The sequence below is a fragment of the Ptychodera flava genome, chromosome 13 (genome assembly GCF_041260155.1).
Source record: "Ptychodera flava strain L36383 chromosome 13, AS_Pfla_20210202, whole genome shotgun sequence".
Classification (NCBI taxonomy): domain Eukaryota; kingdom Metazoa; phylum Hemichordata; class Enteropneusta; family Ptychoderidae; genus Ptychodera; species Ptychodera flava.
This window is the reverse complement of record NC_091940.1, coordinates 25,229,792-25,256,184: the sequence shown is the minus strand read 5'-3', so window position 1 is coordinate 25,256,184 and position 26,393 is coordinate 25,229,792. Positions and strand designations below refer to the sequence as shown.

General features: G+C 39.7%; 2 protein-coding genes across 7 annotated transcripts in view; one reads left to right on the top strand and one right to left on the bottom strand.

Moving 5' to 3' along the window:
• Positions 1-2,606: 2,606 nt before the first annotated feature.
• On the top strand, positions 2,607-10,050 carry LOC139147944 (uncharacterized). Its single transcript, XM_070719184.1, has 5 exons — positions 2,607-2,990; positions 4,665-5,215; positions 5,430-5,497; positions 6,932-7,094; positions 7,448-10,050. Exons 1-3 carry the CDS (start codon positions 2,843-2,845, stop codon positions 5,460-5,462), a joined length of 732 nt encoding a protein of 243 aa, XP_070575285.1. The 5' UTR covers positions 2,607-2,842; the 3' UTR covers positions 5,463-5,497; positions 6,932-7,094; positions 7,448-10,050.
• LOC139147943 (sodium-dependent noradrenaline transporter-like) overlaps positions 8,218-26,393 on the bottom strand; it is a 51,579-nt gene continuing 33,403 nt past the window's right edge. For all 6 annotated transcript variants that reach the window (XM_070719181.1, XM_070719182.1, XM_070719183.1 and 3 more), the window contains exons 2-14: positions 25,845-26,269; positions 22,903-23,034; positions 21,263-21,512; positions 20,252-20,390; positions 19,775-19,909; positions 16,616-16,719; positions 15,853-15,977; positions 15,071-15,183; positions 14,556-14,784; positions 14,083-14,183; positions 12,794-12,961; positions 12,296-12,370; positions 8,218-10,851 (exon numbers count right to left, since the gene is read on the bottom strand). In XM_070719181.1, coding sequence (XP_070575282.1) covers positions 10,828-10,851; positions 12,296-12,370; positions 12,794-12,961; positions 14,083-14,183; positions 14,556-14,784; positions 15,071-15,183; positions 15,853-15,977; positions 16,616-16,719; positions 19,775-19,909; positions 20,252-20,390; positions 21,263-21,512; positions 22,903-23,034; positions 25,845-26,247 — 1,998 coding nt within the window. In that variant the 5' untranslated portion in view covers positions 26,248-26,269 and the 3' untranslated portion in view covers positions 8,218-10,827. The remainder of the gene's footprint in view (positions 10,852-12,295; positions 12,371-12,793; positions 12,962-14,082; positions 14,184-14,555; positions 14,785-15,070; positions 15,184-15,852; positions 15,978-16,615; positions 16,720-19,774; positions 19,910-20,251; positions 20,391-21,262; positions 21,513-22,902; positions 23,035-25,844; positions 26,270-26,393) is intronic.

The window sequence follows — 26,393 nt, the reverse complement described above, 5'->3', positions numbered from 1 at the left end:
TTCAATCTTTTCTCGTAGAGTTTACTCGGGGGTGGTATTCATTTTAAATCTTACTCAACATCTGATCGGTAAAATTCAGGTAATTTGTTTGTCTAGTACCAAACTTCGCACGATGACCTGTGATTTTCATTTTTGATTCGGTAAGAGTATGATTGTAAGTTGTCTTGAAGAAATTTCGGGAATAACTTTAAAACTTTCGGTTTCGATGCGCATATTACGTGTTACATGGTCGTAAAAATGATTGAAGAGGCACCTGATGTAATGTAATAATGTAATGAAATATAGAATTCGAAAGCGATAGCTTTTGGAGAGTATTTCACAAACTACCGGTTAGACTACTATTGTCTTTCACGTCACTAAAAGTACGTAATAAAATTAAAAGCTGTAAATGCCTTCAAATTCTTCCTGTAATTTCTGTACGGAAATTTGTGGAACAGACAGCGTATCTGTGGGTAAAATATGTAAATGAGGTTTCTCCCAATATTATGTACGTTACAATAAATAGCTGACCTCCTGGGGACTGTGTGTGTTCTACACACTTCTACAATTCTTACAAGATTCCTGTTGGAAGAGACTAATCCCGACGGTCCAGTAGTGCGCATACATCCTTCAAGTATGACATGAAGTGTAATATGTAATACAACATAATGAAATATAATGCGTAATCCAGAGGAGCTATTCAAAACGCATTTACTCACTACGTTTTAAGTTTTAAGCCAAGACGTTAGGGACTGGTCAGTTTCTTCGGCCTGGGGGGGCCGGTGGATTATTTTTTGCCGACGTCAAAAAGTGGCTGACCCCCCCCCCTATTCCAAATTTTGAAAACAGGGTGACCCCCCTATTCCAAATTTCTAAAACAGGGTGACCCCCCCCCGGGCGTGACAAAGGTAAAACAAAAGATGGACATAAATTATATATATATATATATATATATATATATATATATATATATATATATATATATATATATATATATTATATTTTACATTTTACATATATTTATATTTTAAATAGTCATTCTATGTTTTAGTGAAATTGTTGACATGTCAGTTGTAAGATAGGAATTTCAAAGTGTCAATCTTAAAGTTTAAATACAGTACATTTTGAATGAGCTGTATTTTGAATGAGCTGTGAATGTATTTCACACTTTCTCTGCTTAACCAGATGTCCTGAACTGTTGTACATAAATGGATGTCAATCATTAATATCAAAGAGGAAAAAGCAGTGAATCAAAAACTTTGATGGGTGTTAAGACTTGCCAACCATCCAATTAAATCTACTGAGGAGCCATAGAGAGCTTTTTTAGCCAAATCTGATGTGTACAGTGTCTGAGAGGACCTTTTCTTGTGTAACATTGAAACCATAAAAGCACAGCTAATAATGACAAAAACTGCCTTTTTTAACTGTTATTTTGTTCATAAAAAAGCATCTTTCTACAGAAAACCTATGAAACAAAGGAAAATAATTGCATCAATGAGAAGGAAAGATATCTTGTCATTTTTCTATCTCTAAAATAAGTCACTGTATCAAATATATATTGTGAAATATTTGTGCATGTTGCTTTCTCATACTGAATTCTCACAGAGAGAACAGAAAAGTATCAGGAATTTGTCATCCTTTTCATATGAAATGCAGATTTCATAATGGTACACTTTCACTTAGCAAACATCAAGATATCTCTGAAAGTATGGCACCCGAAGGGCGCGCCAAAAAATATGAAACATCCTGATATCTCTGATATATATGCCTTGTATATTAAAGTCATGCACCTGAAGGGCATGCTGAAAGATGTATGATATATTAAAGTAATGAGCTTGAAGAGCACGCTGAAAAATATTGAACATACAGATATCTCTGATGTATGTATGCTTGATATGTTAAAGTTGGGCGTGCTGAAAAATATGACTGATTATTAAAGTTACGCGCCCGAAGGGCGCGCCGAAAAATACAACTGAATGATGAATTTTGTGGCTGACACTAGCATTTTAGGCAATGATGAGCCTGTGTCAAAATTCAAAAACACACTGACCCCCCCCTATTGGGCATTTCAAAAACATGGTGACCCCCCCCTATCACCAAAGTCAAAACAGGGTGACCCCCCCCCATGAATCCACCGCCCCCCCCCAGGCTGAAGAAACTGACCAGTCCCTTACAATGATATGTACTTTGCATTATCCTGGTGTTATTATGATGGAAACAAATCCCAGTGATCTGGGTAGGGTATTAATAGGAAAGTGCGATGACCAGGATTTCCGCTATCATTACAAATAATTGGAGATTATGGATGAAGGATATGATTTATGCTAATTCAAAAATAACACTGAAATGCAGGGTTTGACAAAATAGTTTAACCCCCCGGGCCCCTCTTTATGTAATTGTTTTAAAATGGGGAGACAGATAGACAAAATGCAAAGTTCAAACCTCGTAATTGACGCTTAAAGAAATTCTCTCTTTCCAAATTTCCGAAGTCAAACACATCAATTATTCCCTACTGTGAGAAGGCAAATTACGCAAGTGGAGTAAAATGCTGAACCCTGAAAGCAAACAAGAATCACAGATTGAACCCTGTGTGAACGCCTAGAACATTCTAACGTGTTCTACACTACGTCACCGATCAGCGCTTTTATGTACGTACACACATTTGATTGGTTCACTGAATATTTACGCTGACTCAGTACAATTTGTTGCATCAGAGTACAATGACAACCTATTGCAGGCGCGAATCTAGTCCAGTTCATGATATACAGTACATCGTGTGTGGTGTACAACGTCTAGTTTTCACTACTGGGTGCAGATGAACCTGACACTATCCTAATCACTGAGCTTGGTCTGCACATCGACTATGATGTCACCGTTGACAGCACACTGTATATATCATGGCGACAAGTTCCGGACCGAGTATGGCTTCGTCACCAGAAATTTAGCGAAGAACAAGGTTGTCGATAGTGACAAGTTTCACTTCTTAGACAGTGCGGTTTGCTGCTGTCCCGGTGAGTTCTATATTACGTTCTTTTCGAGTGTTTGAGCCGCATATTCAAGAACGAAGTGTCTAGCCTTTGGTCTTTGACTCAGCTGATCTGCGCAGTATTCCTGTTCTTTATGGAGAGGTCACAGAAAGGGTACCTTTTCTTCAACTGACCCGTTGAGGGCGCACACTTACGCCAATGCATGGAAAAAAAAGATCAGCGCGGAAGATCAAGTATCATTTCCAGAGTGAAATACACAATTTTGAAAATAAGGTATTCAGTGGGTTTTTATTCAGTCCTATGTGATGCAATTGAAATATTATTTGTCTTCATTGATAAATGCGTTCCACTTTGTATTGTTGCACTTTGAAGGTTGTACTTATACATAACAAAACAGAGCCGATGATTTTATGGGTAAATGTCAAGCCCAGTGAGCTGTACTGGAAGGCAAAGGATGACGTTGATATCTTTCTAGATGCATTACAGTAAAGTTTTTAATTCCTCTCATTAGATCGTTCCGATTGCTGTTAGATGTAAGCATCTCTCGCATATCTTGTGTTTACTTTACTTATTTACTATCATGTTGCTATGACTTTTCTGCCCGGCGATGGCAGACGGAGCTGCCACCTTGTCTTCCGTCACGCTTTTGTCTTTAAGGTAGAACGCACCTCGGGGACAGACATTCGGACTCTCAAACTTTTACAATTCTCTTCTGATATACCACATGTGGGAGTTCATTTTAAAGCTCTTGGTGAAAGAAAACTTTTCACCGGCTTAGTTTTTCGAAATTAGAAATTTTTTATTTTTCTCCATAGAGTTAACACATGGATGGCGGCCATTTTGAATTTCTAATATCGGTAAATCTTGGGTAATTTGTTTCTCTAGTACCAAAATTTGCACGGTGACCCCCTATTTTTATTCTTGATTTTGAAAGAGAATGATTGAAAGATTCCTTGAGGAAAGTTAGAGCAAAAGTTTAAGTCTTTCACTTTCGAGGTGCATATTACCTTAAAGGTAGAATGCGCCTCGGGACACAGATTTTTGGGATTCGGACGCTCACACTTTTACAACTACGTGTGGGCTACGTGTTGGGGCTCACTTTGAAGGTTACGGGGTAAAACAGTAATCACATGCGCATTTTTTGCAAAATAGAAACTTTCATTTTCCCCATGAGAGTTAACATCGGGTGGCGGTTATTTTGAATTTCGATCGCCGGTAAACATTATGACATTTGTCTCTCTGGAACAAAATTTTGTACGATTGACCTTGATTTTTATTCTTGATGTCATAGGGAATTGTTTGAAGTTTCCTTTATACAAAATTATTAAATTAATAATTAATGCCTTAATTAGTAAGTATTCACAATTAGCTAGATTAACAATTCACCGCGATAATCCTTGGCAACACGCAAATTTATTTTCAGTATTCTTGCCTGGTATAACATCTTAGTCTAAAAACTACTCGAAGTTGTATTTCAAGATGTATGTACTCAGCAAAATAGAGTGTGAATGACTTACACAGAAGAACTTTCAAGACTTAAATATAGCCACTCTCTCTCTCTCTCTCTCTCTCTCTCTCTCTCTCTCTCTCTCTCTCTCTCTCTCTCTCTCTCTCTCTCTCTCTCTCTCTCTATGCAAAAATAAAATGACTTTGGCCTGTTGATTGAGGCTACACATTAAAATTGTCCATATATTGCAGGATCAACAAACTCAAAATTTGCCAAAATCACCCGACGGAAGCTAATTCAATGGGCTGAACGGACCATCAGCAACCCAGTTAGCAATATCCACTTCTTGGCACCAACGCTTAAACATTTTGTTGGGCTCTTGTCCCTGAAGAGGGGAAATACAGATGAGGACAAAGCAATTCACGCTTTTCTAAACTGTATTAGATCACTGTCGAACGGATTTTGTTCGTCCTTTGCAAGGATTGAACCCGCTGCCAGTAGGAGGCGCACTTTGGCGAATAAGCCAGTTGAAGAGACCACAGTCCCGCCACCCAGCAACAACTTGACTACCATCGCAACGAACGATGCATCACTGCTTAAACCATCACCGAGTAAGCCAGTTGAAGAGAGCACAGTCCCGCCACCCAGCTACTACTCAACTACCATGGCAACGAACAACAATGCATCACTGCTTAAACCACGACCCCGGCTCCGTGTGCCTCTGCGCATCAAGAGAGTTGGCGTCCGTCCTTGTACATTCAGGCGACCGTTCCGTTCTCTTCCGAAGAGGCCAAAGCATGGGGTAAGTTGAATCGGAAGTTTTTGTGCAGACCCCGTCCTACCACCAACAACCCACAATACTCAATGTCACCGTTGTCACGTGACCTCTGGGGGAGGGAGGAAGGAACAGGTATTTCACGTCTTCAATTATCAACACGGTCCTTTGAAGGGAGCACAGCTTAACTTATATTACATTATTTGTATTCGTTTATATTCTTTGTTATCTCTCCGTACAGCGTCGCAAAAAACGTCCCAACTTGTTTCAATAAAAGGCCAAAACTCAAATACGTCATACAAATAGATGGTAAGTATGCCTTGTTGTGTTCGGATGTATATTAATTGTCTGTCTATTTGAGGCATTGTGTCATGTTTTACTATGATCTATCGAAAGTGAGCAAAAAAATTGAGACTTAGTGTCCGTCTTGTGAAAAACGGATGAGTATGTACAATATGTGCGTCGTTATCATTGGCATGAGAGGTAAGCGCATAGCTTCCGAGTGATTTTGACAACATCAAGTGCGGTCTCAGTTCAATCAAATAGGCTACTTCAATACTTCAGAAAATGGAGATACAACTATTGTGTATTAAAGGGACATTATCGCTATCTTTTCACCCCTTTTTCACCAATATTGTTGCAAACGAGCAGTTCGACTTATTCAAAGGTGTCTAAAAATGGTCAACCATAGACAACTTCCATCTCATTTTGCCTTCACTGTGTAGAAAAACCTCGGGTCAGGGGTTTTAGGTTGGCTACCTTGTTCATCTTTCCCAAAATGTCCTGCAGTTCATCAGTTGTGTTGTCACTGACGAAAAACATATGAAAAGTACGCAAGTATAATTATTTGTCGCTGTACTCAAACATGCCTGAATAAAACAACACTGTATTATTTCGAGAGTTATTGTCAGATTTGATTGAAATTAGGTCATCTTGTTCCTTTTGTTAAATTATTACAGGTATAAAGTGCGACAAGTTGACAGATGGGTCACGTGACTGAAAAAATGACATTTTCCCAACAAAACATACACTTAAAAAAGATAAAATTTCAAATTCTAAACTTAAAATTTTTGTCTTTGTTCTACTTATTCAGAAAGAGTTATTATCACTGATCGGTCGTAAGAGACACCGTACTCTAGATAAAATAATTTGATATATCTAAGTTACATTTAAGAATATCCGTAACATGTAAAAATAAATTGCTGGATTTTTATATTAGATTTTTGAAGAAAAATATTATTGAAATTTCATAATTTTGAATTAGTGGTTGTTACACGAGCTTCAATGCTAGTTTACATCAGCTGACCATTTACCTTGAATAAAGTTTTGTCTAGCAGCCGGAATACTACATTATTTTTAGTATGTGATTTTGGCCGGAAAATATAGTCTGTTGGTCGAAATCTCAAGATTTGCACACATTCCGTCTCTAAACACATACGATAAAATGTATTATTCCCAAGTTTAAAGTCATTTCGATCAGAACTTCCTAAAATTGGTCCCTAGCGACTTTGGAATGTTAAAAATCTCATACGCACGCCATAACATACACGCGTAACCCTCCTCCGGCCTATCGCCTTGGTTTACAACTACCATGTAATGTGGGTTTCGCACCTTTCTCAGAACTCGTGAACTAGGGGAGGGGCACGCACAGTACATAAAGTTGTATGTAATCGGGGAATTGGAAAAATAAAAATAGATTCACCATAAGAGAAAAAGAGACAGCTATGTTGATGTTGTTTGCAGATATAAAAGGATTGGCGGAAGATCAATACTATAGAAAACACGTATGGAAAGCCAAGAAAAGCCGCATAAGGAGAGAGAGAAGAAAGATGTTAAACGCTGAGGGCGTTGTAGAAATAGGTTATCGCGAGAAAGTCATTGGAAAGCATCGTCATCTCGGAAACCGGTAAGATAGAAGGCGAGACATGATTTAGTTATTCTATCAGACAGCTGGTGAAATGTGTAGAGTTGGACATAAAGAATTATTTATTGTACGAACTATAAAAAATGTTCTTTTATAAAACAACTGACGCTGCAATTATTGCCCTCATTCGTCGACGATGGTAATGAGAGCATGATTCTACATTCATTTGCAGTATATGTTATCGGTTGTTGAAATCTGCATTTTTTTCTCTTATTAACGACGTCCACTGATGTCTCGTACACGTAGACTGACCTTCATCACATGCCATGATCATGTACATTTTAACTCAAACCAACACTAACTTTAATTGCCGTTTTCTTCTGTTCACACACCAGGGCTAAGTTTTGTCGCGTGTTCAGAGGAAGGGGAAAGAATATCAATTGTTACTGAGACAAGAAATATCCCGTTATACGACCAAACTGAAACAATACAGATACTGGATTCTCCCTTGCCGCCAGAGTGAAGATGTGTGTGACTCACCGAGGACCAAATGATACCAACTGCGCATGCCCAGTCCCAGGAGCCCGGGATTTATTGAAAACTAATTCTCTGTTATGAATTTGTGGAACGCGGACGAGTATCGAGATTTTGAAATAACAAAAAGCGCCATCGTCTGAATTTATCCCTTCGTGCGTACTCGGAAGCCACACTCGCGGTCGTTGTGGTGACTGGATGCACCCAAGGATACTGAATGAATTCACCGACACCTTTGCAAAGGTGCACAAATGTCGCCAGGTGAAATTCCAATAATTTCGATTTCTCCCTCCCACCCATCTTCGCTTGCCAAGGTCTCTTGTTCGGGCAGCTGGATGCTCCCGGGCGCGTGCGAGCGGACGATGCCTCCCATCCTGTGTAAGTGTTCGCAGGACCAAAGTTTCTCCAAGTTTCCTCAAATCAGAATCACCTTTTAACCAAGACAATGCTAATAATGTTCTGTTCAAAAGTCGTCACATACAGCTGCTCAGACCTTAGAAAGCTGTTCCTGGCGATAGTCGCCCACAGCAAGGCGTCTGCATGGAATTCCGTAGCGGCCACACTGCACTCGCAAACGCCCGTACATAACATAACATACAGTCGTAGGAACAAGACTAATATATCGGATAAGGACGCTAAATTGATGTGGATTTTTATTTGCTCATGACGCATAGTACAATTGAAAGATAGTGTAGGTGTAAAACGTAAACGAGTAAGAAAACAGATATATGATTTCCTGAAGTTGTTATAAAGTACTGTCGTGGTTTATAGAGTTGCTGAAACAGGTTTTATAAATTTTTCCTTTTAGTTTACACAAACCTTTTTATAACTTGCGCATCACTTTCACAGACGATGCTGAAACCGAGGGAAAATGACAGCCTGGTTAGTAATTTGTAGGGCCTGACCTTTGACCCCGTCGTCATCGTATATACAATTGGACACAAGACCACAGAATTATGAGTTATTATAATAGCTGAAACACGACATTCCAGTGTTTTAAAAACCATTATAAGTAAGACAGTCTAGGTTTCAAATAAACATTATTCCAGCGGAGACAGACAGACAGACTATGCGGTCTGCAGTCTCCTATAATTATTATTTATTTTTAACTATTTTCTCCCGCAGCCGAATCAATTAATTACAACTAAAAAGTAAACCTAGATAAGATCAATTCAAAAGTACACTATGACATCCGAGATCATACGATTTTAACTTACAATATGGATATAGGCTTAAATGCGTCGACGATAAACACAATTTTTGGAATATATACATGACTACAAATATATAATAAACAAAATGTTCTCGTCATAACAATGGTATATAAACAATACCGTACCGGATACCAAATTCTATATGAAAACGCTTGTATCAAAATAGTGAGATCACATCAAATGCTAGCTGAGGTAGTTTTCATGGGGCAACGTCACGTATGAATTTTGTGTTTGTTTCAACAAGTTTGGATTTCTTCGTCAAAGAGGCGAGTTTGCAACTGGCGACGTCTAAGCCTTGTTTTTTGTTGCTATATTTGGTGATAAAATGTTCTTGGAAAATTGTGAGGATTTTGAAGTCAATCATACACAGCAGAGGGGGGTGGGTCTACTACCGATAACCAGTCACTGTACATATCGCCCGACATCGACCGCTAGCAGTTTCAAAGTTCCCGTTGGCTGCTCATTGTGGGCATGCAGTCATCTTTCTGCGCTGTAGGTGTGCATCATTTTGATTTTTTTAACCCACCGGCCCTGCCGTGTACTGTTTTCTGAGTACGATACGTTGGTCCAGTGGGTAAAATGAACAAACCTAGCGGCCATGAGTAAATAAACCGTTTCTTACTAGAACCACACTCATTTTCGCTTGTCGAGGTCTCTTGTCCGGGCAGCTCGATTAGTGGGAAGTAACGGCCCCTATGCGAGCGGACTATACGTCACCAATGCAAGCCATCGTTGGGTTTCAAAGCATTAAACAATAACATCTCAGCGAAAAAAAAGGGAACTTCAAAAAAATTAAAGTGTATGTCCCACCGAAGCGTTTCTCCGATAACCATGCGGAGATTTTGGTAATTTCTTGCTTCATCAAACTGTTTTGTTCGGAAATTATCAGCTGTCCTAGCCAAAGTAAACCATATGTCACAGTGTAAAGCAAAAAAAAAAAAAGAATGTTTGCACTCGTCTAGTTTGTTTCAAGAGGAAGAATAATAAATAAATATACGTCATTTTGATTATTACAAAAGGTCCGTTAGCTGTAACTTTAATGTATTTTCATAATCCCTTTTTGGGTAAAAAAATCATCCCTTTTTGGGGGTAAAAAAGCCAATTTGTCGAAATAATTAATTTCCAACTTGTCGGCACCGTGTATATGTGTGTCCTGTTCAATGTTATTGCTGAAATCTGAATTACAGTCAAGATTAGAATTCATTTTGATTTCTACAGCAAAAAGTAATAAAAAGTATTGCCTATAGTTACAGTTTTTTGTCCCTTTGAATTATTTTCAAGAGCGCAGTCACTACTTACAAAACTGGGAAAAAGTTCCGCATAATTGGCTTACACTAGTAATCGAACCCTGTATTCGCCATACTCTTATAACTTCCATAACAATAGGAAAGTTAGCGAGAAACGTGAAGAGCGGTAAAATTCGCTCGAGAATGGGTTGACAATCAGTGTGATGATTGGCTAATTCAAAATGCATGCCGTGATGATCAGTATGATGATTGGCTAATTCAAAATACATGCCGTGACGATCAGTATGATGATTGGCTAATTCAAAATACATGCCGAGATGATCAGTATGATGATTGGCTAATTCAAAATGCATGCCGTGACGTCGCATTATCTTCACAATACGGATTTCTTTCTGGTAAAAATCCTGTGAGAATGTCAGAAATTCGACGATATAAATGATCTGTTTACCGATATCGACTCGCAACTTGAAAGAATCGACCAGCTATGGATCATATTCAAAAGAGCGCAACAATTATTACAATCTTACATGGCAAGATTTTGCAAATTTAAGAGACTAACAAGGAGTTGAGTTCCAGGAGCTGAAGTCTTGTTGGTTCTTTCTGAGTGTAGTAACTTAGTCCCATTCGGATTTGATTCATGTTCAGTTACATAGTCCATTTATCCACATTTCATTGTCTGTTCTTTGCGTTTTTATTGAATATCTCGAAAACGTGTTAACGCAAACAGCTTAGGTCCCGGTTTTAAGAAGTCATCTGGCACTGTGAAGGAATGACTCCTCTTCAAACCGCCAACCAGTGGTTCCGCTAAAAGGGAATAATAAAAAGGTATGCATTGATTTCGTCACTGACTTTGCAGAGCCCGTTGCGTTATTTATGAACAGCTCCTACAATATGTGTTCCAGATCATATCATATGTCAGGGGAATGACCCGCGTTGCCCCTTAAAGGTATACTGTCACCTGTTCCAATTTTGCCACAGTTACCATGGAAAGAGAAAATCTAACCAATGACAGATTTTAAGTGGGTGGCCGCTTTTTAAAAACAGCGACTTCACATGGACATTTTGAATACCAAGGAATGCCCCTTTGACCATATGGGCATATTTAGATTACTGGTGACTGTATACCTTTAAAACCAGACTTACGGCCCACCTAGGCCTCGACGAGCAAGTAACATGTATCAGACAGAGGTTTAAAAGGCAAACGATGTTGAGGATTTGAATAAAAAGTGGGAATCATTTTGAAATGAGCGAGCAATACGCTAAAGAATGTTTGCGTTTGCATCAAGTCGGTAGCTCAGGTACACGTGAAGATACCAGACATTCAAACTGACGCAAATAGTATGTGAACATCAGACATCCAATCATTTACTTTGTGCTTCGCTCATTTGGTTTCTGCCTAGTCATCAAGGCCAAAATATAATTAAATAGAGAATCAAATTTAAAAAAAACCAGCTCTACTGGTACATCGGCCGCCGGTTAAAGTAAACATACCATTTACACATTATTTCACAAATAGCTTATTTTTCAGTCGACCTTTAACGATAAATTACAGGGCAAACAATTAAACGAAGGAGACACAAAATAGACCAACGGGTGTTATTATGGAAATAACGGGCGACGCGCTGACCATTAACGTTTATTTGTGGGCAAGGGCGAGAGGAAAGCCAAAAATTAACGGGCGAGGCTTGCCGAGCCCGTTAATTTGGCTTTCCTCGAGCCCGCGTCCACAAATAAACGTTAATGGTCAGAGCGGAGTCTGTTATTTCCATTATATTATCAGCGAACCCGAGAAAACCGTCAAAATTTGCGAAAATTTCCGGAGCGAACGACAACTGGGCCCCAGAAACTGAGCAATACGCGACGCACTATCACGCGCGCTGTAAAAATTGGCATATCCGGAGATGTTTTCAAAAAAAAGTATCTCAACTTGACCTACAAGTACTCCATTTTATTTTGTGATTGATTATGATTTACGTTTGAGCTGTAAAGTTACGATACTTTGAGTTGTTAATCTTACTATTCATATTCACGGGCATGTAAACAAACCATTACTGTGTATTTGTGGTCAGTCACGTGGTTCAGCTCGACCAATCAAAATGCGACGGGCAGGGCATGGTAATATAATGTTAAGTCTGTCCCGATCATCTATCTTGAGTTTTGCTCATTTAAATCTAAACATCCACATGGGCGGACCCAGTGTTACACCATCGGTTGGAAATGTTTCCAGCACGATAGAAATCCTACTCACTTTGAATTGCTTTACGTCCCACGTCTCTTTCACCTTCTCGCGTTCGTTCACGTGGGTCAGTGCCAGCGCGATTCTCTGTGTAAAGAGAAGAAAATGTTCATTAACAAGGGATATCTTATATGAACCTACAGGGCATGCGCAGCATTTAACTGAAATCTTGGACATCGCCCTTGGATTATTTGTCATGAGACAAGATCTCAATAATCAATGCGAAAATCTAATGCTCGATTCTTTAAAATATTTATGTGAAGTTCGTATATGAGAATATACTTGTTTCAGAATGCAAATAATCTTCAATCAAGTCATTATAAATTCAGAATATTTATCAACAATTTAATGCAACGTGTCTCTTCGTCGGCGTTGAAGACACGGGTTAATATTTGCTCTCGCGGAGAGAGCATGATTTTAATGGACATATATTTTAGACAAGTTACGTTACCTGAATGTATTGTACACGACACCTCAGATAATAGGAGGGCATAGAATGAATTTATTTACCTGTTTAAGAGACCCCTTCTCCACAGCTACTTTGTAGATCGCCACGGCAGGAATCAGAACCATTGAAGAAGCGGCCAGCAGCCAGCCCACAACGTTGGCCCACACAGGATATATGTAACCGTCGTATTCAAGGGGCTGGTAGAGTATAACGCTGACTACAACGATAAACTGTAAAAAAGGGTGATATTTTAAAGGTAGAACGCGCCTTGGGGACAAATATACGGACTCTCAAACTTCTACAATTCTTTTCTGATCTACCACTTGTGGGTGCTCATTTTAGAGCTTTTGGAGAAAGGAAAAAAAATTACCGTCGTAGTTTTTCGAAAATCCAAATTTTATTTGTTTCCGTAGAGTTAACACAGAAATGGCGGCCATTTTGAATTTCAAATATCGCAAAATGTTGGGTTGTTCGTTTCTCTAGTTCCAAAACTTTGCACGGTGACCCCGATTTCATTGTTGAATTAATAAGAGTATGGTAAAAAGTTTCATTTACGAAAGTTTGAGCAAAAGTTTAAATCTTTCACTTTCGACGCGCATACAACCTCATGGGCGAAATTGTCTAACATCAGAATGTAAAAACTAGTACTGTACGTTAAATTCGTATACACGCTTCTATTTCTTTTTGATGTTCCATGATAACATATTCATCAGCTAACAACTGAGACAAACCATAAAATGCTATGACCCTGTCAAATGGAAATGACTAATTCAAGCAAACTACAAAATATCCAGCTACGTGTGCAGCAAAATATAAATTCCCAGTGTTTGCGTACCAAATTTTCTCCAAAACATCTTTTGATCAAACGTACAGTCCGTATGATCACATTTTGCAAAGTAACTATCACAAAGTACATTTTTCCAAATCAAGTTTTGGCACTTATGCAGAAGTATGTAATGCGAAGGAATTGAAAATTGAAAAAAAAAACCCAAGCAAACAAACTTTGTTCAGAAGGTTACAAATACCGAAAGAGAAGTTCTAGCAGGCTCGCCAGCCACGCCCGGTAACCAACCGACTGAATGTACGGTTGCTCACCGTTCGCGGAGCATCTTCGCGATCAGTATTCGAAGCGCACATACAAAGTCTAGAGAGGCTGAATTCTCAGTCATTTGAATTTTCAATATCTCAAGCTAGAAAGTACCGCAAACCTGTGTTATTCCTCTACAACAAGATAAACATTGATGTTTCGAGACGCGAAACTTAGAGAGGGGAAGGCAAACTGTGCCCGTGCTGGTTAGATAAATGCCAGCAAATTTAGATGGGATAAGCCGACAAAGAAAAACGCAGTTACCAAGAGAAAAACTGGAGTGACAAACTTCCATAGTATTCTCCACCAGAGACTTGGCTTAAATCCCAGCATTTTGTTGATGTCTTCGGAAAATCTGTCAACCCCTGTAGGATAATATGTGAAATCAAATGATTCTTAACATGGAGCTCTTTGCTTGACATTCGTATGGTATAGGTATTAATGTACCACCTGTGCGACTTTTGAACCAGACGACAAAATGTGACGTAATCTGAGTATCATTCCAAATGTCAATTTCCTCGTTTACGAATCCGTCAAAGTAGGCGAAATCATTACTTTTTAACGTTACCCCGCACCTAGTGATAAACCGCAAACTTTGGTGACTCGTCTGTCAAAACACGCTCTTGGTATGAAACACGGACAACAAGAACATTTACAAGTAGCGTAAGGCTGTAACATTTCCTCTTTAGTTATTATGATGAGAAGCTGGCCAGGAATTCTGGGAAGATTTCACTCACCGTAGAACCAGGCGATAGCAATGGCTTCAAACAACACGGCAAACAGAAGAGCCGTCCCTGCAACGAAGTTGTCCATCAGGTGAAACACGTAGATTCCACCGTACGTGACGTTGACAAGGGCTATGAGGAACACCGACCCGACGACACCACCTAACAGAAGTTCACGTCGCTTTTTACACTGGGGGAATTCGTCGAGGAGCCCGGTCATAACGGCTTCCAATCCACCCATCTGAAAATAGCAGGAGATATTTGATTCGTGTATATCACTATTACCATTGCTTTGGTTAATGTACATGAAATTTGCTCAAGGCTACATCCCTTTTAGTTGAGCATCGATAGGCCAGCTGGTTTGAATTTTTTGTAACATAGTTTTTAGCTGGTTTCTAATTGGTCTAAAGCATTTTGCACTGCAGTACCATGTATCCTGTGCCCGCCCTACATATCCCGGCACCCTCTGTTGGGGTCCGGACAACGCTGTCTCTAATTATGGACACTTAATTGGCTATTAATCTTACCGAACTGTCCAGTCCGAGGGTTATCAGCATTATGAAGAAGATGATGGCCCAGAAAGTTGATCCCGGCAACGTTGCTATGGCTTCAGGGTATACAACGAAGACAAGCCCAGGACCTAATATATGTAAAATACAGCCTTTGTAAATCACTATACGAATATCTTTGTAGCTGAGGCTTTCGGTCGGCATCGATTGTGCTTTTAATAGTACTGCAAGCCAGTTTCTACCGCCCGGGGCTCATGTGTACTAGCATTTAAAATTCTACTGGCAATACAGATCATGTCATATTTTCATTGGCGGATTTGAGATTGAGGTTTATGCATGTTCGCGCGCAAGTCTACGAAGTACTAGTACACAGATATGTAAATTTGGTGAATAAATTTAAGGTCAGACAGTAAAATAATACATGACACAACCAGTATGTTTCACTGGATGACGTAAAGACCTATCTCCATTCTCAAGAAGTGGAATCACATTATCATGAAGGTGTTGTTTGACAATGAATGTCTTATTATCCAGAACAGAAACTACGGTATGTTCTTGGCAAAGATAGATTTTAATCGTGAGCCAACTTTTTGCACAATGTCCTGTGCCCTTCATGAGTATGTTTTCTCGTAAAACTAAGATGTAAAAGTAAATTTAAGTAATTTAATCAAAATATCGGAGACCAAATTTGTGGTCTACTCAACGCACAAACATAGACAACTAACAAGTTTGACGCCGAAACTAAGGAACACTTGTCCTGCGTTACCCGAATTTGGCAGTTATGTTGACTTTCATCTTACCTTCTGTGGCCACTTCACTGATATCCACTCCGTCTTTCAATGACATGTAACCGAGCACGGCAAAGATGGCAAAACCAGAGAAAAAACTTGTCAGGCAGTTTATTGAACTTGTGATCAACGCGTCTCTGGGAAAACGAGAAGAAGAAGTATGAGACTCACGCATGTAGCGTCATTGTATTTATTTATTTATTTATTTATTTTTGGATCGAATAAATTAGCAGAAATGCAATTTTTTTCGCTCTCTGAACTCACTATCGACGATTTAAAGATTCACTGGCTGTGACTTTCTTATTTTTTCCAATATTTTTGATTTGTTTCTAAAATGAAGTTTCTTTTTCCACCCCTAAAGTCATGTCGCGAATGCCCAGTGTTGTCAACCCAACCTGCATATTTTCATGTGGACGGAATTGAAGTCCTGCTTAGAATTCGTTTGTTAACGTTAATAGCGATATCGCTAGCTGGCATGATGGCCCGCGTATTGCTGCAGTGACTCAGGTATAGTTACACTTAAATGGTTTATCTTTCGCATCGTGACGCAATTTTCAAGTACATCTCCAAGATTCAAGATTACACCCTTGCATCATGCAATAGGATGTAGCATATCGTCACTACGATTACGACCAGTGTTAACCACAAAATCCACTCTCCCCGAAACTTTACGATTGTCATGTCTAACTTCGAGATAATCCTGAGTAAAAAAGAGTTAAAATTCTGTACAGTCAACTTTTACCGTATTTCATTGATAGATTTAAACACTACTTACTTGTATATATTATTGTTGAATTTATTATAGCTGGCAAAGGCAATGTGAACCCCAAATCCCGCACCAATGGAGTAAAATATTTGATTTGCTGCATCTATCCATACCTATTAAAAACAATAACACCAAGTGATATGAGTTAGTGTTTTCTCTGCATGTTCACATAAGGGGCAATTTCTGCCCTATTCATCAAAATTAGGGGGCAAACTTGACATTTTAGGGGGCCACTACTTTTTCATGCTTACTAATGACATCAATACAACACATCCTATCAAAACATGAACATAAAATGGCACTAGTATCCATGGCGACTGAACCACAACTATGTCCTTGGCTGTTCTTTTCGATGCGTACACTCAACATTATGCACGTCACCGAAGTTGAATGACAGACGATACTTTGTCTTTGCGAGGGAGTATTCTGACCAGAAACAACTACAGCAAATTTACAGGTCACTACACTATGCTCTTGGGTCACCGTCATATGGGCGTATTCGGGCAGTCAGTAACTTTTAAAGGGCAGAAAATGGCTCGAAATGCGCAATTTGCGCAATCGCGTAGTCGAGAGAAAACCCTGTGGGTCAACTATCGAATCGCCATTATATACAACTATCTGTGACAGGGTTCGCGCTAACGTTCGCCACAGTCGCAAATTGCGAATAAATGTCCGTTGTGGCGAAAAAAAATTGCTACGCCTTCGCCACGCGTGGCGAAAGCTCGTGAACGGGTGCCGTCTTGGGATCATTGATCCAAGACGTTGTCTTTGAAAGTCACGTCAGTCCTGCGATCCCAGACCGACTGTTTTCCCGAAGGACCAAGAATTTCGACGTGCGGCATTCATTGTGATCGATCCAAAATATGTACTGGATTATTTGTGTAGCCTACTATACTAAAAACTAGTCGTTTTTACAAATAAGTGTACGTTATTTTCCGCTATCCAAATTTTTCAGCATAAACGCTGCAAGCATCGTACGAAACATTTGACCACGTACGTCGCGTTAGGGTGCAAGCATGAACGGTAATTTGAGTTCACGCCAGCATAGCAGCACAACGTGTATTCCTAACAGCGTGCACCATCGTTAATCACGCCGGTTCTGTCACTTTTAACGAATCAAAATAACCCTTAGATCAGTCAGATTATCGAAATATTCAGTCATTCAAATATCTAGCCTTTGAACAAAATAATTCGTTGCTCTGTCGTACGTCGACCGATGACGGACGGCAGAGTTCCCGAGCATGAGACTGAAGTGATATCGATAGCGTTGGACTTTGCCCAGGGCGAAAATGAGCATGCGCGAAAAAGTTTCAAGATCCCCAGTTGTTATACTCCGGTCCGTGTACGGTTTGGGTAGTTTCGAGACACCAAAACAATGCAAATACGAATGCACGTACGGTACGATGCGATGCGGCTTGCGCGCAGCTACGATTGCAAACTACAAAGTGTTTATTGATTGTTCTCAGCTGGGAAAGAAACTAGGTTTAAAATAGCTTCTAATTTACAAATAATAAGGAAATAAGAAAAACCACCGAGAATAGAACAAAGACAGACTGACCATGGTCGAACAAATTACAACAAGTTTTTTGTCTGTGCATGGAAGTATAAATGTGTGACTACTACACAGATGAGTCGATTGATCATAGATTTGTCATATTGTCGAACTGCTCTTTTGATTTTTCACTGAGTTTGCGAATTTCATTAATTTCAAAACCTAAGCAATTTTTCATACCAATAGTTTTCTTTGATACTTTACGGACAATGCTTTGCATAGTCAGGCAATTACTGTAATTTTATCCAGATCACCAGATAACGGTATATACAGCAGTTTTTCAATCATATAAAAAATAAAAAAGAGGAACAATTATGGCCAATGATTAGACTTCGATGATTTTTTCATGACATATCTGCAAGTTTTGTTCCAAGAACTCTAGTAGACCTATTTGTTGTTTGTGTCATAATAAAAGTTAAAATAAACAAAAGTTTGTTTGTCCCTGTCTAAAGAGAGGGGTCAATTTATTCACCGGCATTCATAAAATATAGATCTGAAAGAAGTTAAGACCAATTTTTGTTTAATACATATTTTTTTAATTGAAGGACAGACAACTTTCACAACGGACCTGGAGTTTTACTGTGCTCTGGTCATTATTATCAGCAGCTATAAAATTGGCAGAAAATGTGCTAAGCAGTTTATCTGTCTGGCCCAGCATTTTGATAATAAAGTACAAACATTATTGAAAATAGGGTTAGTGCAATTTGTTTGTGAAATTAATTTGTTGGGTGTGGCTAATAAAAATTGCTTGTGGCTAAAAAAAATTTGATCATTTTAGCCACACTAACAGACTGTGGCTACAATGAAAAAATTCCTAGCGCCAACAATCTGTGAGTTTTGCAATGGTTGGATTGTCATAAGCAGAGGGGCGGCATTTGGTTTTACAGCACCGAAATAGAGACAGAAACTAAACAAAATACGATATTTTGTTAGCTTTGAAGGATTTTTAGTGTGTTACTTATGTTCACAGTTTTGTTTTCTTTGATTGATTGCAGCTTACATGTACATAGCTAGCTTTAGCACCGGAACCTTACCATCGTAACGTAATGTACCAGAACAGCTATTTCTCAGAGACAGCTTTACAGCTTGGTAAGCTTTATCGATCTGGCAGTTGGGGAGGAAATTTCAAAAAGCAACTGATATGAAAAAACGGTGTTAAAAGCGTATTAACGCGAAGCAAACTGTATTACATGAGCATGACAGACACACATTTTCAAATAAATCCAAAGGGCCAGTAGGTGTAACTGGTGGTGATTTTTTCAATAATTTTGTCTGTAATATCAACATCATTTTCTTGTTTTACTCCGCAAAGCACGATGGGATACATACACAGTGTTCAGCTTGTCTACCTTGCCTAAAGTTACACATGTAAACTGCTTTGTTATTGTTGACAATTGAATTCTGCCAAGAATTCAAACTTAAACTAAACAATAACATTGCATTTCACACGCCTAGAAGTTGTGTTAGCAAGCTAAGTAGTACTGTTTTAAAATACTTTGGGAAGTAGAACAAGAACTCGTGATTGGCACACAAACAAAAGTAGCGTAACAAATCGCAAAAAGTTACAACTATAGGTCTTCAAATTTTCCTTTTCTATGACTGATCTAAATGCCTACCTCTGCATCCAGCAATCTTGAAAAGTCTGGTGTGAGGTAGTACTTGATTCCTATCAACGAACCTGGTAGAGTGCATCCTCTAATGAGAAGTATCGTCACGACTACATAAGGCATTGTAGCAGTTACCCATACGACCTGAAAAATCAGAATTCAAGTCCCTTTATAGATTCACACTTTGAACATAAATTTTAGCCAAGTGAATTTGAATGCCTTTTGTAAAATTCTGACCTGGCCGATATCGATAGCTGTCAGCTCCACGATGCACTAACAGTGTAATACGACGGTATACTTGAAACTATTTTAGGCCGCTGATTCGGACGATTCCGAATCTGATTGCCATGAGATTCGGAACGGAAGATTCCCAAGTTCAATGACAAGGTGGATATCTTATTCGGCCTGTGTGTCGGAATCTCTCCCCCCCCCCCCCATAGTGCTAGTCATTCGTAATGGTTATGATTAAAAGTGGCGAACACTTACTTTTCCCGAGCTATGTACACCCTTCCACAGAGCAAAGTACACGATAGTCAGCGTGGCCAATAAGCAGAGGGATAACTGCCATTTGACGTTGCCAATGTCATCAATGCCCGTACTACGATGCATCTCCAGCACTCCTCGACTAGATAAAGTAAAGTATAGTGAAGGCGGTGGTCATACTTTGTGGTGCTCATTATTCATTTTCAAATCAGCAGGGCTGTATTGGTGTAACATACATTCCCCAGCCGTTATATTTGCACGAAAGGCCGAAAACTTGCCCTCGGCTATAAGTGAGCTACATCTCAATGCTAATGTTACCCCTACTATGCAAAGCGAAGAAGATAGGGCGGACCCGTCACGGTTCGGCCGGTGAGCGGTCCAAAGATATATTTGCTAGCTATGGTGCCGATTGATACCGTAACATAAAAAAAATATTTTGGTCATTGTCCGTATTTTTCGTTTTATCATGATTGTGTTTTGTGCCTTCCTACGGTCTGTATTGTACATGAAGTTTCACGAATTTGTTTGATATGATGTATACTCACCGCTCTCTAAACAAACAATCTCAAAAAAAAATGATTCAACAGTTCCCATTTCGAACTGAAAAGTACTGTTTGTCACCCCTCTCTCATTTAAACATCGGTAACTTTGGTCCTTTCGGTATATTAACAGAAGAAATGGCGGCTGTTTTATTTTTCTAGTATCTTTCTAAGACTTACAACGATGTTTATTGCCGGACTCTAGAAAGTATATTAAGTTGCACAATGTATGGATCGGTTTCTTTGTCAACATAGACTTATTTTCGATGTCTTTGGATGTGTGTTACGAGTTCAGTGTTGCACCCCTTCAAAAAAACAAAAACAAACAAACACTTGGAAGACCAAACATTCCCCTTTAGTCAAACCCTCCCCCTCCCATTTCACTGTGTAAAGGGTCCAACTTCATCGTGAATACGACAGGATTGGGCTAAACCATGGTGGTGAAAAGGTTAAAGTGCCAGCCAGCTATACGTACTGATAAAACTCATCTGCTGCGGAGATGCCGTTCTCTTTGGTGACCAGCGTGTACTGGCCGTCACCTACGTCGACGTACGAGTAGTTGAACGATCCGTCATAGCAGTACGGCGAGTTCCAGCTCTCGCCACACTTCGTCCACGGTAACGTGGAAGTAAATGATGAAAAAAGAAAATATATCGACCAGGCTATGATGACGTTGTAGTAAAAGGCCACATAGTATGCCATCAGGACAACAGCCCAACCGGCTCCTGTTTCAAAGAGAAGAGAAATAAATCTATAAATGGAAGTACTGCAGCAGTTTTTTCCTCATCTCTAAGACTTGACATTGCCACCAGTCACGTCATTTGACTTATTTAAGCCATTTGCGAACTATCTAGTCATAAAAGGGCACATTTCCTTGAGCTAGATACTCTTAAAAACGAAATGCAAGCAGTCTCAGATATCGATGGATATTAAGCACTTTAAAGAAAATACATTCAGGACGTCTCAGTGTACAACCGATGCAACACTCTAAGGCAAAGCCAGTTCAAAAGGTTCAAAGGTTACATTAGTCAGGGGTGAAGCGTCAAGAAGGAAAGTGCCGGGGCATAGCTCACGCAATTCCTGGGGAGACTTGAGCAGTTGAGAGAAAAATCGCCCAGGGCACGTACGTGCTTGGCGGTTTTCCAAAGATTGTAACACATTCTATGGATTAGAATTAGTCACTACATGCATTACAGAGGTTTACAGGACGAGTCCCCTGAGAATCATGATGGCAAGGACGCTCACCATTGTGATGCTATTTGCCAGCTGTGACCTTTCAGTCCTGACCCCATGAGGACAGAGCGATAAACTTTCACCCCCTGTCAACCTTTCTGTTATGTCACCACTCAGAAGAAGCTACCAAGTATGCTCCAAACTGTCCCCACATAGATATATTTCCGATTTGTGGGCATATTGCAATGGGTGGCGCTGTATTCGCCTCAAACAGTATTCTAACAGTGTTCAAAATTCATTTTCAAAGTCTGTAACGTTGAGAGTCTTACCATGCCCTATCAATATCATTGCGTTGTGTGATTTACATTCAAATGTGGCGATTCATCGAGATATCTGGTCGTGAAGATTATCCTATAGGTGTATTCTTCACTGAACATAATTATTTTCTTCTTGTGTATCACACTGTAGGAAACAATTGCGAGACTGGAGCGAGAAAGTGACGCTTTCTCACAAAAAGTGAGGATCTCTTGTTAATCTCACCCCTATCAGTGAGATTTTTTAAAAAAATTCTTCCTGGTGAACAGTGAGAAATGTATACTCCTCGGTGAGAATCTGTGCTCGCTGAGAATTTCCAGTCTCTTTGGTGAGAATCTGTTATCATACTTGATGCTTACCAAGGAGTGCATTTCTTACTGCTCACCAATGAGAATTAAAAAATTAAAAAAATCTTATTGATAGCGGTGAGAATAACAGGAGATTCTCAATAATTGTGAGAAAGCACCACTTTCTCGCTCCAGTCTCGCAAATTTTTTCTTCTAGTGTCAGTATCAGCATTTTTAAGTTGAATTGAAATTTTATTACGAAGGAGATCTCGCGAAGGATGATGGTATTTTACTTATATTCAACCGTGCCATTCACCAGCGAATAAGTTATGTCATTTACCTTTGAACATGGGGCAGATCTTCCACACACTGATTGCGCCCTCTCTGTTGTATTGTCCGAGCGCTAATTCCATGTAGAACAGGGGGAGACCTCCAAATATGAGGAATATTATGTATGGAATAAGGAAGGCACCTGCGAAGATGGAAAAAGAAATGATGAGGATACTTGACGTTGAGGAATCTGGTTTTAATTTATTGACTTAACATGAACATTGCCGATTTATGCGTTTGCTTTAAAGGTGTACAGTCACCTGTAATCTAAATATGCCCATATATGGTCAAAGGGGCGTTCCTTGCTATTCAAAATTGGAATAGGTGACAGTATACCTTTAAAAGGAGATTATTATCCCAGTTTGTTTACGAAAAGAGGCGATAAATTTAGCGAGAGGAGTGAGTACAAAATCGCAGACTATATTTGGTGTTTATTGATATTCAGGGTATTGGCAAGATTTTCTTAGTGGCGAAACGAAATAGGACCATCTGTCCAGTTGCTTTACATTGCACAAGGTAAGATCCTTCCTGGCTCAGAGATACAGAGATACAGAAATCCGGACATCAAAAGCGGCCTCAGTGGTAATAATCATTATTTATAGAAACACATTTCACGGTACTTATGGGAGGTCATGCTAAAGTACATGCGCCCTCAATGGTTATAAATCAGCCCATCTTGTGACGTGAGTAGGTCATTTCTGAGTATATCAACACAGTGGTGGAATAGAAAAGTGATTTATGCGTGACTTCTGGACTGGACTTGCCCCTTCGCGAGTTAAGGAGCTTAATTATATCGCCTGCTACAACATAAAATATAACCTTAAACTTCATTGGCCGTTAGATCAAATACATACAGATCCAATAGCAACAACACTCTAAATAAGCGAAAGATATAGCATATAGTGTTGGTTCCACTGGGAAAGCTTAAACCCTTGAAAGTTGTCGAATTGGCTTCGCAACTAAGTGGGAAACTTGAAGATAGTAAACCAGCCGCCCCAATGCGACATTAGACTTACGTTCGAGTCTTTCACTCTGCTTTCCCTAAAACTGAATGGTAGTTTCTAGTTACATGACATCATTTTTTTTTTATTTTTCGACGTTATTAGTTAACTTTCAGTTGAGTTCCTTCCAAATGGCTTGAGACATTCAATCTTTCTTTGTAGGCCACACATCTTCAAAGACACTCGCCACACGTATGCATCTACTACAATTTTCTTCGTATTCTCCAGGCCAGCACACACGGCATCACATCAGGGTTATTCCACGAAATAGCTCGTCTCGAGAGTGAACGATGTGCCATTTTATCAATGCTACTCAACAATACGCCTTAAATTGGATACATTCGTGCCGCACTTGATATAGTCAATGATCTATTTGGCGACGGCGTTTTTTTCTGTCCATTTAGGCGGAAGGTGAACGTTACCCGTACGGTCACACGGCTTCAATCGTTTTGACTACTTCATTCAATCACGTTTGTTTTACATTCCTAGTTTTCCTCATCAACGATGCACTAATCCCCTGACCAAATGCAACATTCGAACTTAAAGCGATCGATTGGACAACTTTCCAAAATTGTTTGAAATGGCAGAAATGCTATTGTAGCAACCGCGATGGGCTATGCTAATTATGGTCGAGAGGAGACGGTTTAAAAATGAAAAGTCTGTAAAATCATCTGTAGTCAATGGAACTTTTGTCCAATCCTCTGCATGTGCAATGTTAATGAAATATTTATAACTATTTGCCATTTTACCAGGATTTTGTGTATTTCTATAACCGTTTGAGGTCACAATGACAGTAAAAATTAACAATTATCAAGTCATGTGACAAAATGTTCATCAAATTTCAGGCCCTCTCTGTCCGATCTGTCTGTCTGTCTGTATGTCTGTGTCTGTCTGTCTGTCTTTCCCTCTGAATCTGTCTCCCTGTCTCTGTTTGTCCATTTCTGTCCGTGGCTGTCTTTGCTTTTGTCTCTTCTTTATCTCAGTCTATTTGTCTATCTGTCTGTTTCTGCCCATGTCTGTCTCTGCCTTTGACAGTCTTCGGTCTCTCTGTCGTCTCTTCTCTGTCTCTGTCTGTCTGTATGCCCCCTCTCTCAAAATCTAAAAATCAGAGTTCCAAAATCTCTACGTCAGCTGCATGTGTCGTTGTATCTGCATTATCTGCATTCAAATGGCATAACACTTTCTGACGGAGTGCTGTTGGTCACGTTTCCGTCAAGACGATTCGCTTCTCTCCCTTCCTTAAAGGTTCGATGGCAATTCACTGCGGAAAAGATCAGGTACGCGCCTTTTTTGTTTCCATCGTAACTTGCTGATAAACTTAAACGGTGAGCATGGTATTGGCGATACATACTGGTTATACACTGGCGAGATGCTATGGAACAGCTTCGCTAATCGAGTAATAACCCTTGCACCTTTGTAAGTGAATGAACATCTCTATTTTGCCCACTTAAACCTCTCACAATGCTTCTAATGTAAGGTTTAGCTGACAAGTTGTTCTTTGATTGACCGAAAAACTAGCAGGCTTTTAAGGTTCTCTGCTTTATGCAGACCAGTCGACTAGACCCCATTTATAGTTGTCAACCAATCTCCATTCAGAATAGACAATAATCTGTAGCCAAATTCTAAAAGAGTGGCCCCCGATTGCCCTGACGATCATACACCGCAAGCACTAACTCTTTTCGATTGAAGACAAAGGACACAGTCGTACGTGGTCCTCAGACGCTTTTCATATACACCATTCGTGATTGGTGATTTCAGATTAATTAATCTGTTTAATTGAATTTCGTTCAAGAATCTTCGTGAACGGGTTTTTTTTTTCGAATGGTCAAGAAGAGGTATAGCTCAGCATAATAACCAGTGCGAATTCCACTCTTTTTAAGTGAACATTTGAAACAACCTGCCGAAACTTGAATGGGACGTAGCAGCATATACAGCCTGGAGTTATACTTACCCCCTCCGTTCTTGTAACAGAGATATGGAAACCGCCAAACGTTTGAAAGGTCGACCGCAAATCCAATAACAGAAAGCAAAAAATCAATCTTCTTTCCCCAAGTTTGGCGCCCATCACCTTCATCGTCAGGCACTTTTTCCTCTTTATCTTGCGCAGAGCTCAGCGACACAGGTCCATTTTGTTTGCTTTTCTTTTTCAACTTAGAGAGCGGCGACGTGAGCCAAGAGGGAGTCTTTTTCTTGGAGCTCTGCGACGCTATAGCGACATTGGCGTTAGAGTTCATGTCTGCGGCATCGAGATCAGCTGCATAGTTGTACTGTGGTCCGGTGAATGGCAGATCTCCGTTCCCGTCGACTTGCACTCCGACGGAAGTCAGCTCCAGTTTGTCTATCTTGTCACCCATGATGACGTCATCCGCATTGTATCTATTCAAAACAGAAATGCATTAGCGCTAAGGATTAGATCTATGCATTTTAGGTGACCGGCGGGCATAAAGTAAACAAGACACACACACTGGCTGCGAAAAAAGTGGCTTGTTCCTGAAGCACT